The 16,377-nt window shown below is 51.7% G+C and overlaps 1 protein-coding gene across 1 annotated transcript; it reads right to left on the reverse strand.

Moving 5' to 3' along the window:
• Nucleotides 1–3,895: 3,895 nt before the first annotated feature.
• Nucleotides 3,896–9,846, reverse strand: CALHM3 (calcium homeostasis modulator 3). The gene is given in 5 exon segments (XM_007470460.1): nt 3,896–4,360; nt 7,016–7,227; nt 7,230–7,267; nt 9,558–9,607; nt 9,610–9,846. Coding segments are annotated over 5 exon segments (1,002 nt in total).
• Nucleotides 9,847–16,377: the final 6,531 nt, after the last annotated feature.

Raw genomic sequence — 16,377 nt, forward strand, 5'->3', positions numbered from 1 at the left:
CCCGCCTCCCCTGCATCGGCAGGCGGACTCTCAACCACTGCGCCACCAGGGAAGCCCGATGAATGGCCTTTTGAAGTCAGAGGACTGGAAAACTTTACCCTCAGATCACATTAAGTGCCTGTATATTTGAATATGTGGAAGCATGTAACCCAGATACACCTGTGCAGAGCACCAGTTACCTCACGTTTTTCCTGCCTCCAATCACCTTTCCCCGTGCCAAGCCCACCTGCTTGTTCCATAGCTATCCCAACCCCCTCGCCTTGGCGGAGGCGGTTCTGAGGCTTGTTCTCCCATCTCCTCAATTGCCTTCCTGTGAACAAACTTCCTCTGCTGCAAATCTTGGCATCTCAGAGTTTGGTTTGCTGTGTGTTGGGTAAACAGACCTGCTTTGGTAACACTTATCGTCCTGTGAATGAGCCTCCTGCCCTTGGAAGCCCCAGGCCCCTATCCTACTCCTTAGCTCAGGATGGCGTAAGTACCTCATTTTACCTTTCTGTCTCTGACACTCTCGTGTATGTGAGACTCCCATACGTACGAAATTAAATTTGATTTCCTCCTGTTCATCTGCCTTGTTTCAATTTAATTCTTAAACAAGCCAGAAGAACCTAGAAGGGTAGAGGAAAGTTTTCTTCCTCCCCAGCACCAGCTAAAACTTACACAACTTGTAGGTGAAAGAGTGGGATTTGAACCCAGACCAGGTGGGAGTGGGCGGTAGGGGGGTGGGTGGAGGAGGAGGCAGGGAAGTGTGTTTTGTTTTTGGTTTTTTGCCTTTCTCCTCCAGCCGAATGATGTTCTCCTGCTCTACGAGTCTGGGTAGAAATGCTAGCGTGTCACAAGCAGGATACAGGTGGGGAAGGATATTGCTCCCCTTAGCCCTCAACCTGGGCCTTGGGTAACTGGAGCACCCAGGCTGGTGGCCCCTGGAGGACCCTGTTGGGGGCTCCCAAGGGGCACAGCCACAGGTGGAGAGCAGGATGAGAGAGACCCAGAAAATGAGGCCAGGAGTCCAGGAGGAGTGTGGCTCCAAAAGGCTGTCTGGAATCTCTGTCTTCCATCTATAGTGGACACGGCTCCCTGTTTGTAGCTGACGTGCCCTTTTCGTGGTGCCCAAATTGGCTTCAGGTGTCTGCTCTAACCACATATACACTCTCTGCAAATTCTAAATTCAGTGTTATTTTAAAATACGTGGAATAAAACAGCTTGATTGGATTCTAAACCCATTATTCTCATCATCACTAGAATTTTGATTACAGTTATTTTTTAATTAATTAATTAATTTTGGGCTGCGTTGGGTCTTTGTTGCTGTGTGCCGGCTTTCTTTTTAGTTGCGGAGAGCGGGGGCTACTCTTCGTTGTGGTGCGTAGGTCTCTCATTAAGGTGGCTTCTCTTGTTGCAGAGCACGGGCTCTAGGCGCCTGGGCTTCAGTAGTTGTGGCATGAGGGCTCAGTAGTTGTGGCTCGTGGGCTCTAGAGCACAGGCTCAGTAGTGGCACACGGGCTTCGTTGCTCTGCGGCATGTGGGATCTTCCTGGACCAGGGCTCGAACCCATGTCCCCTGCATTGGCAGGCAGATTCTTGACCACGGTGCCACCAAGGAAGTCCCTATAATGATGTCTGTACCCATCTCTGTCCCTCTAGTAGACAGCGAGTTCCTTGACGGCAGGGCATATCATCTGTGTATCCTCTCTTCCCTACTCCCTGGCATAGTGCTTTCTATGCAGTAGGCACCTATAAATGCTCAGTATAAGAAGGCAAGAGTATAGATTGCAGTCAGTGGTCCAGAAGCTGCTTCCTTGCAGCCCAAGGTAGGGGCCCTGAGCCTCCTTTCCTTGAGCTGGAGTTCACCCCTGCTGACTGGACCATGTCCAAGGTCTCCCTCCTCCCTTCCCCCCCTTCCCCCAATCCCTGCTAACACTTTGCCTAAATCTTTCCCCACCCCAGTACTATTTCAGACATTTGTATGGCCTGACCACAGCAGGGTGGGAGGGGAAATGCTGAGCTGCAGGGATTGTCCATCCTACAAGGTCCCTTGGCAAGCACCCAGGAGAACAGAGATTGCCTGATATGGAGGGGGCTGGGCTCCAGGAGGGCATCCAGGGGCCCCTGTGCTGCCCCCATGCCCTGAGGACCAGAAAAGCGTGGGGTGAACCCAAGTCTGTGCATGTCTGTGGCCACCAAGCACAATAACAGGATGTGTGTGTGTGTGTGTGTGTGTGTGTGTGTGTGTGTGTGTGTGTGTGTGTGTGTGTGTGTGTGTGGTGAGTGAGTCATCAGGGAGGGGCAGAGACCCAGAGGAGCTCACAGGCTAGATCTCCCCCAACACTTCCGGTTTGGGCTGCTATAGCTTGAGGGGCAGTTCTTCCAGCAAGATTTAACCCTGGTGTTTCAAGGGTCTTCATCCCTGAGTCAGACCCCACACCCACACTTGGCCCAGAGGTTCTATTTTTTTTTTCGGTACACGGGCCTCTCACTTTTGTGGCCTCTCCCGTTGCGGAGCACAGGCTCCGGACGCGCAGGCTCAGCGGCCATGGCCCACGGGCCCAGCTTCTCCGCAGCATGTGGGATCCTCCTGGACCAGGGCACGAACCCATGTCCCCTGCATCGGCAGGCGGACTCTCAACCACTGCGCCACCAGGGAAGCCCGGTCCAGAGGTTCTTAAACACTGGAATCTGCAGAGCCACCTGGGGTTCCTGTTCAGGGTGGAGATGTCTAGGGCTGCCTAGATACCTAATTTGCACCCTGATTTGCAGATCTGGTCCATACACTATCCCTGGGGAAATCCTTACCAGGATGCCAGCTTCTTGCTGAGGGCAGTGGGTAGATACCCCTGGAATGCCTGGTGAATGAGGCAGCCTTAGAAAGAGAGGCTAAGCTCAGGGGTCAGGCTGCAGGTGGTGGGGAGGGTGGTGAGTAGAGGGGTGAGGGAGGAAGCATCTGCTAGCTGGAGGTGAGCAGAAGCCTGGGCTGACAATGCAACTGCATCTTGAAGGGCTGCTCAGCCTTGGTGGGCTAGGAATAGAATTGCTGGGACTTGGGAAGATGGGAGCTGGAAGGGTCAGCCCCCTTGACATTCAAAAACAGAAAAATCCCCTTGCCAGGAATATATAAAACTATTCATCTGCAGTAGTCAGCAAGAGGCACTAATTAGTACTTTTAAGAGGAACTCAGCAAGCTCGCTCAGAGAACCTTGCTGGAGGCTGCAGGAAACCCAACTAGAGCACTGAAAACAAACACACACACCAACAGTCTAGAGGGGAGATTAATGTAGTAACTCAGAGCAGATCTAGAGCCGACGTCCTGGGATAAAGTTCCAGCTCTTACATGGGTTACCTCAGGCAGCTTAACCTTTTATGCCTCAATTTTCTCCTCGAAAAAATGGGACTAATAATCATCCTACTTCATTAGATTATCATAAAGATTAAATGAATTGTATATGGAAAGAATTTAGAATAATGACTGGCACATACTAAGCACCATACAAGCATGTGCTATTGTCGTCATTATTATTTTAAATGTAGAATCTGGACATCTAGGACCCAGAACCCATGGCAGATCTATTTAGACTCTTGCTACTCAAAATTTGGTTCACTGACCAGAAGCGTCAGTATCACCTGGGAGCTTGTTAGAAATGCAGTCTTAGCCCCAGTCCTGGAAGGACTGAATCAGAATCTGCATTTAACAAGAGCCCAGGTGAACAGTAAGCACGCTGAAGCTTGCGAAGCACAGCTTTAGAGCACACAGGGGGCCACACCCAGAAACTCGGCCAGAGATTGGGCTATTTTGGGGAAGGAGGCCAAGAGGGGTTAGGTTGCCTTGCCTTGGGCTCCCCATAGCCTGGAAAGCCCTCAGACCCTTGTCAGAGCGGGCATTTTATGTGGCGACACAGCCAGGGTCCTTACACGTCGGTGTGCTGGGGTGGCCTGGTGCCTGGGGCCGCCCCCCCCCAGAGTCCAGGAGATGCCGTGAGGTCAAGTGGTGGTTTGCTGGAGTACCAGGTGCTCAGGAGGCGGTCCACCCGCTCCTGACTGGAGACTGCGCGCAGGTGGGCTTTCCCGCTTCCACCGTCCAGGCCCTCGCGGGGCTCGGGCATCTCAGGAGTCTCTGGACCCCTGCCCGCGGGGTCCCGGCGCAGCCCCCGCACCCGCGTCTCGCTCTGCTTGCTGGCGACGTGCAGCACGCAGCGGTGCGCGAAGTCCCGCGCGTGCTCACAGCATGTCTCATCGAAGAGCTTCTGCTCCAGGTCCACGTAGTTGCTCCAGTATCTGTGCTGCAGGAGGACTGTCTGGTCGAAGCAGGGCCTCAAACAGTGGGCCAGGAAGGCCACGACGATCAGCAGCAGGGTGATACCCCAGCCGATGGCCTGGAGGGTGGGGAGCGCGAGGTTGAGTGTGGCGGGACACAGATATTGTACAATGTGGCAAGGATGTTCCGAAGTCTCTCCCTTTGTTTATCCCTTGCATCCTTTTTCGAATCTATCCATCTTCCCACTTAGTCATCCATCCTACCAACCACCTCCGTCTGTCCTTCCTCCCATTTATTCTTTCATCCTTGCATCCATTTACTATCCAACCACCTCTCCACCCATCTAGGCATCCATCCTCTTATCTGACTGTATATCTATCGTCTTTCTATCCAGCCATCCTCTCAACCATGCTTCCATCTGTCCATCCTCCTTCCTATCCAGCCATCTAGCCTCCCATCCATTCATGTTCCCATACTCTCATCCTTCCTTCCTTTTATCTATCCAACCATCCATCCACCTGCCATTCATCCCCCCGACTTTCCTCCTGAAGGGAACCAGAATATGTCACCCCAAAATCTGCCTCTTTGACATAAAAATTATTTTGAGCTGAAGACAATTAAGAAGGAGCAACCTCCCCTTCTGCCTGAAGGCAGGATATAAATTCCCCTTTTGCTGGAGACAGACTCTCATCAGCCCAGAGACAGCAGCAGAGGAATCTGCAAACAAACCTTGCTCCATTAGTTTCCTCCCATGTATTTATTTACCTTCCCACAGTTTCCACCCTTGGAAGCATAAAACTGCTTTCCCTTGTGCTGACGTTTCTCTACAATGGTATTGCTCATGGCTGAAGATGCTACATAAGCACACTTCTAAGCCACTGCTTTGAGTTACCCTTCTTTTTTTTTTTTTGAGTTACTCTTGGTTTTAGGTTTCTCCTGCGTGATGATCACTGCACACAATAATAAACTGTTTTCCTCCTGTTAATCTGTCTTTTTGTTAGTCTCAGCTGAAAACCTAAGGTGGGTGGAGGTCGTTTTGCTTCCTTTGCACTCCCATCCATGCATCCGTCCACCCACCCATCATCTTTCATCTTTTTATTCGGTTCTTCATCCGTGCTTATATATGTGTATCCATCCCATCTGTGCATCCATCCATCCTATATTTTGGGGAAGACACTGAGGACTCAGTCTTTGCTCTCACAGGGCTCACACTTTAGTGGAAGATACAATGAAATAGGTGATGAATAGCTAAGCGCCATGTTGAGGGATGTATCGAGGGTTGTGGGAAATCAGAGGTGGGGATACCCAAACTGCACTTGAGGGCTCAGATGACAGTGCGGTTGAGGCTGAGACCTGAAGGATGGCAATAGTTTACAGGATGTGAACAGGGAATACTGTTCCCAGCCAAGCGTGAGGAGGAGCTGGAAGCAGTTCTCTGAGGCTGGAGACCCCACCTGGCCAGGCCCTCGCCCTCCCCTCTGCCCAGCCAAAGGTATTGAGACATCGCTTAAGACCTGAGCAACCGTGTGGACCTGGAGCAGAGATATCACTCCTCTAAACCACAAAGACACATTTGAATCCTTATCATTTGCAGATGTGATTGACAAAGCTCTCTCGTTTGGCCTCTTACAAGGTCCTCCCTCCCCCCACTCCAAATTTAAAATACTTGTGTATTTTACCTGGAGGGGCATTTAGTGTGACTGATCATTTACAGCTGAGTCAGGACTTAAACCCTGGTCTGACCGAGAATTCTATACTCTTTCCAGGGAACTAGTGAGAGCCTACAGTGTTTATATCTGTAGGAGACATCAAGGTGAGGAGCCCAGACCTCCATTTACTTTGCAGGAGAAACTGAGGCCCAGAGGGGGAGGGGCATGGCCAAGGTCACAGTCTGAAGCAGAACCAAGTGTATCCTGAGCACTGGTCCTCTCTCTGCCACTCCACGGGCCTGAATCTGCCACAAGCCTGTCCTGGCACTCCAAAGTGCTGGGTTGTAGCTCCAGTGATGTTCTGCATGTGGTGGGTTCATGTAAACACTTTTTGGGGGACACAGCCTAGGCTGGGCTCTGGGAGTGGTGGAGGTGGAATCTGGAGCCTGGGCTGGGGCTGGGGCTGGGGTTTGTCCCCAGGATAATGGATTCTGTGCCCTGTGAGGAGCCGGACATCTGGGGAGCCTGCATTGTACAGAGGTGGATGACAGGGTTTGGAGGAATGGCACTTCAGATCCCTGCCCGGCCTCTTACAAACTGTGACTTTGGCCTTGTGAACTAAACTCTCAGAGCCTCAGTTTCCTCATCTGCAAAATGGGATGATCATGATTGCATCCACCTCATAGGACTGTTTTGAGAATTAAATGAAGTAATGCATTTGAAATGCTTAACACAGTGCCTGACACATATGTGCTTAATAAATGGTAATTAGTATATTTCTGAGGAGTGAGCAGAATGTGTGTATGGGGTGGTGGCAGGGTAGAGCAGTCTATCCCCAGTGTGTTCCTGCCATCCAACTTGGGGATGAGCCTAGTGGACTCCCGGAGAGTATGAGCGCCTGGCATCCACCCTGGGGTGAGTCAGCATTGATGGCGGAGTCCCCACTTCCTAAGGCCCAACACTGTCCTGTGTGTGAGTCACACTCCTCATCCCTCCGGGGACCACATGCTCCATGGTTGTGCCTGCAGCATTGGGAGGGGCCTCAGGAAACCATTTGTACCTCCAGGCCCCTCGGAACCAATGCAGGACATTTCCCAGGGCTGGGAGAGGACCACCCGAATTACCTGTGACAGGCACCGCAGGTAGCGAGACACTGCCTTCCGAGCGGGGCTGTCCCTGACCAGCTCATCTTCCTTGCGGGGCACCTTGGCCAGAAAGAGCTGCACCTGGCTGGGGGTCATGTTGGCAAAGTCTAGAAACTTGTCGGGGTCCACGGAGCTGCTGAAGACACACACGAAGCACTTGCCATCGAGGAGAGCCAGCAGGATCCAGACAAGGGGGCAGCCAGTGCTCTCTGCAGCACAGAGAACATATACCTGGGAGCAGAGGAAGGAAGGGGGCACAAAGGGCAGCCGGAATTCAGCTGCAGCAGGAAGGCTACAGCGGAGATGCAGGGACGGACTTCCCAGGAGGGGGGATATCCCAGGTGTGATTACACCAAAGGAAGGGCTACAGGTCCGAGCAGCAGAGGATAGGCAAGAAGCAGGGCTGAGGGTCCCGGGAGTCTCAGGACTGGAACACGGGGGAGCTGGTATTCTTCCTGCTCTAGCTTTGTAGCAGACCCTATTGGTGCCCTGTCCCGGCCAGAAGCATCTAGAGCTTTGGTGGGTAGTTCCTATTCATATGGAGGGCCTGAGAGCTTCTGACCTCAACCCCCTGCATGGCTCTGCCTGGGACTTTGGAGGAGTTTCTGCTCCCAGAGGCGCAGGCTGGAAGCGCTGGAGGGTCCATGTCCCCAAATCAAACTTCAATCCAAGAGGGCAGGGCCTGGTGGATAAGAACCCCAGCTTCCAGGACCCTCGGTGGGACGATTCTGAGGTGTGTTCTGCCCACTTTCTTAGAGGGTCCCCAGAAGGACTGAGCCCGAGTTGCCTACATATTATCACATTCTTCCCAGAGGCTGCTTTTGGGGGGACCCTAAACTAAGAGGGTCCCGTGGAATAACCCTTCCAGAGACAGCACCTTAAACACCTCTCCGCAGTGTCTGGGAGCCACCCTCTGACTGTCCCCAGGTGCTGCTCTTGGCCTGCTCTGCCTGTCTAGTGGCCTGGATTGGGTGTTGGTCACAGGACAGGAGCCCAGTGGAGCTGTACCAACTAGACCCCAGAGGAAAAGGTAAAGGGCACACTTAGTGAATGTGACCCTCCCTGCATGGCTGAATCACAGGGAGCATGGAACCCCTGGGGAACATGAAACAGGCCGCTTGTGCACAGAATGCAGATGTTTTTAACTTGGGTTGTATACAAAACATAAGATGGTGTGTGCTGGCTGTGTGTGTGTGTGTGTGTGTGTGTGTGTGTGTGTGTGTGTGTGTGTGTGTGTGTGTGGGCTCTTGGCCTGCTCTGCCTGTCTAGTGGCCTGGATTGGGTGTTGGTCACAGGACAGGAGCCCAGTGGAGCTGTACCAACTAGACCCCAGAGGAAAAGGTAAAGGGCACACTTAGTGAATGTGACCCTCCCTGCATGGCTGAATCACAGGGAGCATGGAACCCCTGGGGAACATGAAACAGGCCGCTTGTGCACAGAATGCAGATGTTTTTAACTTGGGTTGTATACAAAACATAAGATGGTGTGTGCTGGCTGTGTGTGTGTGTGTGTGTGTGTGTGTGTGTGTGTGTGTGTGTGTGTGTGTGTGCATGGCCAATGAATTATATGTTGCAGGCAGGGGCGGATCCAGCATTTTCCATGGGGGAAATGTGGTTAGAAGGTGGAACCCAGGACTTGTTATGAAGTCACATTACATACCCTTGAGAACACCTCAGTTGTCCATATCAAAGAATAGGGGACAGGAGGAGATCGTGAGTGAGCTAAAAGCCATCAAGCCCCTCCTGCCACTGCCCATGGATCTAGAGCACTTATTTTGTCTAAAACAGGGCAGCAGTTCTGGCTTGGGCTGTGTTTGAATCTGAGCCTCCTTTTCGCTGTGGGAGTTCAGCCTAGTGAATCACCCTCTCTGTGCCTCAGGTCCCCCATCCTTAAAAATGTGTCCAAGACAGGGGCCAACCCAGGGCCGAGGTGAGAATTCATAGGCGGTGCACACACAGCACTGGGCACAGAGCTTGGCTCCCTGTGGGCCAGGGAGCATTATGAATCACTAAACTCAATCAGCTGATCAGGGCACCTCAGGCGCGAGGCTCTGAGGACACTGTGATACAGCAGGTGAGGTCCTTGCCCTCGGGGAGCTTGCAGGAGAGGGGATGCAGCCTTCAAGCCAATGATGCCTCTCGTACGGCAACACGGCTATGCACGTCATGGGATGGTCCTTCATGCATGTGGGGAGTTATAATCCATGGCCAGCATGACAGATGTGACCTGGATAATTCTTGGGAATCCTGTATCATTCATGCGTCTCCAGCACTGGGCATGGAAAGGTGACAGATGACAGGATCAGAAATATCTGTTTCCAGAGTGGAAACTGGCAGATCGGTCTCTGTGAACTGATGATGCCTCGGTATCATTTCCTAGGGGAAATGAGGGTGCCTATGGGGGTGGGTGAGTTCTGACAATACCCACGGGGGTCACTGGGATTTTGGCACCTGGCAGTGCCTGTGTGGTTGGGAGAGCCCCTGACAATGCCCACGGGGACCTGGGGGGCGAGGGAGCGCACCTGCTGATGCCTGGGTCCTTCCTTCGGTGCCCCGCAGGCCGGCGCCTCTCCCCTCCACCATCCCCACGGACTGCTGGTTGGCCAGGAGGCTTCAGAGGAACAGGGCGGCTGGGGGCGTGAGCAGCTGGCCCAGGCCATAGAGAGCATTGTAGCGCGCCAGGCAGGGGCCGTTGAAATCGAAGGAGGAGTACAGCTTGACTGTGACCGCGGCCAGCAGCAGGCAGATGCCGTTTATCACCGACTCGGAGCTGGACTGGAAGTGCTGGAAGAGCACTCGAAATTTATCCATGGCTGGGCCTGGGTAGAGGGCAGCTGCGGGTGGCCACCTGGGAGGTTTCAGCTGCCTTCCTGGTCAATGCCAGCCCCGCGGGGGCGGGGTGGGGGGCGGTGAGCCCGGGGCTGCAGGGGGTTCTTCTTTGTCTTCCAAGGGCCTGAGGGGACAAGGAGGAGGCGGGGTCTAGCCAAGGAGTGTAGGGCAGAGGAGGCCCTCTCCACCAAGGCCCCCTGGCCAGCCCAACTGCCCCCCACTGCTACTCCCCTCCTCTCTGGGGGGATGAGTCACTGCTCTGTGACCAGCCAGGCCAAAGCACCTCTAGGCAGATGGTCCCCACCCTGTTCCTCCATCCCTCCCCTCTTCAGGATTGGGGTACTGATGCCTGACAGCTGCTGGGGCTTCCCGTGGGGGGACAGGCAAATTCTGGGTGTGGTAAGGCCACGGCGCTGATGGAGCCAATTACATTTTCTTGTCTTGGTTAAAAACATGACTTGGGGCTTCTCTGGTGGCACAGTGGTTGAGTGGTTGAGAGTCCGCCTGCCGATGTAGGGGACACGGGTTCGTGCCCCGGTCCGGGAAGATCCCATATGCCGCGGAGCGGCTGGGCCCGTGAGCCATGGCCGCTGGGCCTGCGCGTCCGGAGCCCGCGCTCCGCAACGGGAGAGGCCACAACAGTGAGAGGCCCGCATACCGCCAAAACAAAACAAAACAAAACAAAACCATGACTTGACTCAGCTGAGCCCAGGAAGATTTCACGTTGGCTTTCATGCTGGGAGGAACCAGCAGGGGCACCTTACCCTGCCTGAAGCCTTCCCAGAAGAGAAGTCTCTTGAGGAGAGTTTAAACCATGTTTCAGTGTTTGCCAGGGTCGTGGAATGGAAGGGCTTCCAGACAGAGAGTACCGTCTGGGCAAGGGCATGGAGGTGAGAAGCAGCCAGGTGTGGGTAGGCAGTTTGGGGTTGCTTGAGTGTAGTGTCAGACAGGGGGTGTTGGGAGAGGGCACAGGGGGTGCTCAGTGGGTGCCTGCAACCCTTTCCTCCACTTTATTCTGCTGCCCTTCAGCTCTGGCCACTGACTGGCCCAGGTCTCCCTAAAGCGCAGCTCCCACTACATCACTCTTGTGCTCAAGTATGACCAGGGCCCCCTCAGCTTCCTTAGCCTGGCGTTCAAGGCCCTCCTAGCCATACCCAGACATGTCCTCCCATCTCCACGCGTCTGCTGATGCATCCTCCCCGCTGCAGAACCCGTGCCGCTTCCTCCCACCTGCTCTTCAAGAGGCAACTCAGATGCAGCTCTTTCACCAAGATGCCCCTGGTGACCTCAGCTCTGTGGAAACCTCTCCTCCCGCTTGGCCCTTGGAAAGGCCACCCCAGCCTGCTGCTCCTCTCGCCCAGGTGTGGGGATGGATAGGACGGGACCTGCGCCCACACCTGCCCGTCCCTGCAGCCTCCAGCAGGGTGCCAAGCAGACTGCAAGGGTGGCAGATGTTTGTTCCCTGTGACGTTGACACTCAGACCCCCTTTTTTCATCTCTAGCTCTGTCCTCTCTGCCCACTCCTTGACCTGTACCTGCCTCCCTGTCTGCTCCTAGGAGGTGAATGGAATGTAGGTCCTGCTCTTATCTCTGTCTCTCTCTTATCCTGTCCCTCCTTCCATCTCTAACTCTACCTTTCTCTCTGTGTGTGACTCCCTGTGTCCCTCATTGTGTGTTTCTGAGTCTTTGTGTCCCTCTGTCTCTGTCCCTCTCTCTGTGCTGTGGCCTCTTCCTGCCTATCTTTCCCTCCTCTCACCTGCAGCCCACCCTGTAGCACCCTTGTCTTACTGGCGCCCGGTCCTGACACTAGCAGCCTGGCTTGGGGAGAGGAGTGGAAGCAGCCACAGGAGCCCAGGCTCCGTTCCTGGGTCACAGATCCATGGGCTTGGCCTGGAGCCTGGGCTGGGGGTGGGTGAGGCTCAGGTTCCTCCTCAATCTTCATCCCTCTGGCTCCCTCACTCCTAGCCCAGCGCTACCCTTGAACAAAAGAAAACCTCAGGGACTGGGATGGCCTTGACCCTACTGGCCCCTGCCCTGCTCCGTCCAGCCTGGGCCAGTGGGCATGTGGGACTCCCAGGGATGCCATCAGCAATTCCTCAGACCCCGGGTCCTCACAGTCATGAGTGCCACTCCCCACCCCCAGCCCTCTGGAGCATGTGAGGTAAGCATCCTTCTGAATCCTTTCTGGCTCAGAGCAATGCCCTCCGGTCTCCACAGAGCCCGCCTGGACTGCAGCAGCTGCACGGACCACCGTTCTTCCTGTATTCTCAAACAACTTTTAGAAAATGGAAATGTCGGCATCTTTTTTTTTCTGATTAAGCACACCATTATGAAACATTGAAAAATATCTAATATAAAAGTATTATATAAAATATGATGTACTAGATAAAATAGCTAATATAAAATATGTTATATATTATATGTATTATATTAATATATATATATATTAGATAAAATATCTAATATAAAAGTATATATTGACTGCAACCCCCCAAGTCTCCGTGTCACTGCATCAGTGTGTGTCCTTCCAGACTTGTTGCTGCCCACACGGGCACGTGCTGCCTGGCCCGCCTGGGAATCCTCGGGAGACAGCCAGGAACGCTGTGAGCAAAGCACTGGGTGCCCCGCTTGCCCAGGAGCCCTGGGGTTGCTGGGGGAGAGGCGGCTCAGGCTGCCTCTGGGACTCCCATCTGAGGCCAGTCTCTCTCTTCTCTTAACCTTCATGACACAGGGCTCACTGTGTTTCCGTTTCTCTGAGAGATGACAGCCCAGCAGCTTGAGGGACCCGTGGGACCTGCAAATGAATTTTGTGTAGATCATTTAGCCTGTATTTTAAGTCAGACCATCCCCAATATGTCCTGCAAACTTCCTAAGTATCTGTGCAGTCTCCACTTCCGATGAGGGAGCGACAGACGGAAACCCGGGTCTTATATCTTATTTGTATCTTACCCAGTCCATGTGCTAGTCCAGGTCCTGTGAAACAGGATGACCTGTGCGAGGGAAAGTGGGGAGGGAGTGGGAGAGGGCGGGAGCGACGTCAGAGGCAGCGAGTGTGGCTCTGCAGGGAGGAGCGGCGAGGGCATAATGGAGAAGCCCTTCAAGCCACTCCCTGTCCTGGGCTCCTAGCTAGCAGAGAACCGCCAGCACCAGCACAGCCCTGGCGCGGGTCCTGGAGTGGCGGGGGGGGTGTCAGCACAGCCCTGGCGCGGGTCCTGGAGTGGCGGGCTGTTTGTCTGAGAGGTCACACAGCCTGGTGGGGACAGGCCCAGAAAGGATGTGCTCCTCCTCTGTGCCTTCCAGCCCTACTCACCCTCTGGGCTGCTGCCAGGAAAGGGAGCTGTCCCGCCCAAGACCCTGCTTCTCAACCCTGAACCCCAGTGCTGGGCCCCGCACCGAGCACAGAGGGGAGAGAAATGGGCTGGGAGGGTCTGAGCACCCCTCTCTCCCATTCTACTCTCAGGGAGGGGAGGGTGGCCAAAGGGCCCCCAGCTGCTTCTGACCTAGGGATTTTTCCAGAAGAGAATGGACAGTGTTTCTGAGGGAACACTGCAGGAAACTGGGACAAGGTCTCTCCCAGGCCAGCCTGTTCACAGCTCCAACCTCTGGGAGGCGAGATGGCCCTGCCAGGTCAGCCTGGATCGTGTGACTGCACTGGCCCTTGCTGGGTATTTACTGGAAAACATTCAAGCAAAGAAAAAGGCAAGAAGGAAGCCCACCACGACTTAAAGGGCTATTACCTCTCGGGGTGAGCAGGTGGCTTTACATTAAACAAAAATTCTGTATTTTCTAAATTGCCTATTTTATAAAAATGATTTTTTAAATTTCCCAATAAAAATCATAAGTATTTTTACTGGAAAAACTCACAGGGATTAAGGGACAAGGCAAAAGGAAGGAAGATCATCTTTTGTTGCCCGGAGGCCGGGCCTGATATACAAGGAGAGGCAGAAATCGAAGAAAAATAGGAGAAGGGTTTATGTTACTCATGTGTGTGGAAAGAATATTAACTTGTAGATCTGCTGCAGAATAATGCCTCAGATCGGATTTTCTCAACTCCCTACCCTACCTCGGGGCTCTGCAGCTATGTTCTTCCAGATCTTTTCATTCTGGGAAATTTTTAAAAAATCAGACTTTCATTTTAATGCTGACTTAAATCTATTTAGCAGTTTTAAACACGTGTTAACTTGCAGTTGGAAGATCTTTATACAGCAAGTCTTTGGTTTCTCAACTTGGAGTCTTGGAGATATATTCTTGGGGGTCCTCCATATTTTTATTTCCTTCGAAAGGAATCTGGGTGTTTGAGAGATACTGGCTTGACTGTTCTTGGAATTCCTGTGATGGAGAGGGCTCCTTAGGACAGGGTGCCCCCTACTGGAGGAGTCAGTGTGTCCGATGTGTGTGTGTGTGTGTGTATATATGTGTGCGGTGAGTATGTGTGTGTGGTGAGTGTGTGTGGTGTGTAGCGTGTGTGTCCTCAGAAATACAGGCGTGGCTGTGTTTCTTCTTTCTGTATAGAGAACACACTCTCCCCTGGGGTTTCTTCAGAAGGAAGACACTGGATGCGTGTCCCACTTCTCTCTCAGGACTGGGAGGCTATTGTTCCCTCGCATCTCAGAGCTGTGGGGCCCTCTCTGTCCCTGACAGAACTGCCTGTCTTCTACCAAATGACAGAGGCCTCTGTGGGATCCAGGGGACAGACCTTTCTGGTCTTCTCTGGCAGACCTGGCTGAAAGCAACATGGCACTTCTGTGGGCTCCACTCTGGTGACTGTGTAGAGCCACATGGCCTCTGAGGGACTGAAAAGAGAATGAACAAAAAAGGGGGGGACTCTGACACATGGCATTAGAACAACTGGCTAATCATTTGGGAAAATGTAGGTGAATTTCTTCACAATCAGAGGCTAGGGAAGGCCTTTGTGATCAGAGCACAGAATTCAGTAGCTGTGAGGGAGATGGATGAAGTGGGCCTCATAACTTCTGTGGGCAAAATGCCAATCAACAAAGTGAAAATAACAAAAAACGGAAAAAAGGCATTTTCCACACAGAAGCCACACAAAGCCCTATTTCCTTAATTTGCAGAGGAATCATATAAATCAATAAAAAAAAGATGATTAATCCTATGAAAAAATGGGCAAAGGACGTGAATAGGCTATTCACAGAAAGGGAAAGACACGTGGCCCCAAATCCTGTGAAGACTGTAGCCCTCATTCTTAATTAAATATGTATCTGAACAAGCAGGTGCCTTTTTAAACTAAGTTTTTAGAAACTAAAAGATAGATATTACCCGATGTTGATGAGGGCTTAGGGAAATAGTCACTTTCATATACTGATGGTTGGAGTATAAACTTGTACAAATTTTCCTAGAACAATTTGGCAATATATTTAAAGCAAAAATTTAAATATACGTGCCCTTTGACCTAACAATTACATAGCTCTGTATTTGCCCTATGGATAGATTTGCAGAAATAGCCAAGATAAACAAGCAAGGATGTTCATGATAGATTTTTTAAAATAGCAATAAAACTGGAAACAACCCGAATTTCATCAATAGGGGATGTTTAATAATTTGTTTAAATAAATTATGGCACAGCCATAAAGTGGGATCTATGCAGTCATTAAAAGAATGAAGCAAATCTATGTGTGTTCATATGAAAAGAACTCCGATTGATTCTAAGTTTTTTTAAAAAAAAATGTAGTTTAGTACACTGTGCATAGCATAATCCCTTCTGAATAAAAACGATATAAATATGTAAAAGTTTTGGTACTGTGCATACACTTTTTGCTGGAAAGATATATAAAAAATGTAGACCGTTAATACTATTGAGTGATAGAACAGGGGAGACCTTTATTTTCTTTCCAGTTTATACCTTTCTGTGCTGTTTGACTTTTCAAACAATGTACATATGAACTTTATTTTAAAAAGATCAACAGAAGTATTCTGGGCAGGAGATTTATGGATTTTAAAATATGTTTCACTATGTAAATAGATAAACATTTTTTAAAAATAGGATTGAAATATATGACTCACACAAAATAAAATTACCAAGTTCAAACGTTAACATTTTTCTACACTTTAATTTTCTCACCCTACAGGTTACAGAATATGGAACAGTTGCGTTGGTTCACAATACATTTCTAACTCCTTTTCTCAGAAGAAGAAACAGATAAGCCTGGTTTTATAATATTTTCACCTTCTTGTTTTAAACATCCCTAACAATCTATAAAAATGGATTTTCTGGGGCTTCCCTCGTGGCGCAGTGGTTGAGAGTCTGCCTGCCAATGCAGGAGACACGGGTTCGAGCCCTGGTCTGGGAGGATCCCACATGCCGCGGAGCAACTAAGCCCGTGAGCCACAATTACTGAGCCTGCGCGCCTGGAGCCTGTGTTCCACAACAAGAGAGCCCGCAATAGTGAGAGGCCTGCGCACCGCGATGAAGAGTGGCCCCCGCTTGCCGCAACTGGAGATAGCCCTCGCACAGAAACGAAGACCCAACACAGCCATAAATAAATAAATAAA

Source organism: Lipotes vexillifer, unplaced genomic scaffold (assembly GCF_000442215.2).
Source record: "Lipotes vexillifer unplaced genomic scaffold, Lipotes_vexillifer_v1.1 scaffold916, whole genome shotgun sequence".
Classification (NCBI taxonomy): Eukaryota; Metazoa; Chordata; class Mammalia; order Artiodactyla; family Lipotidae; genus Lipotes; species Lipotes vexillifer.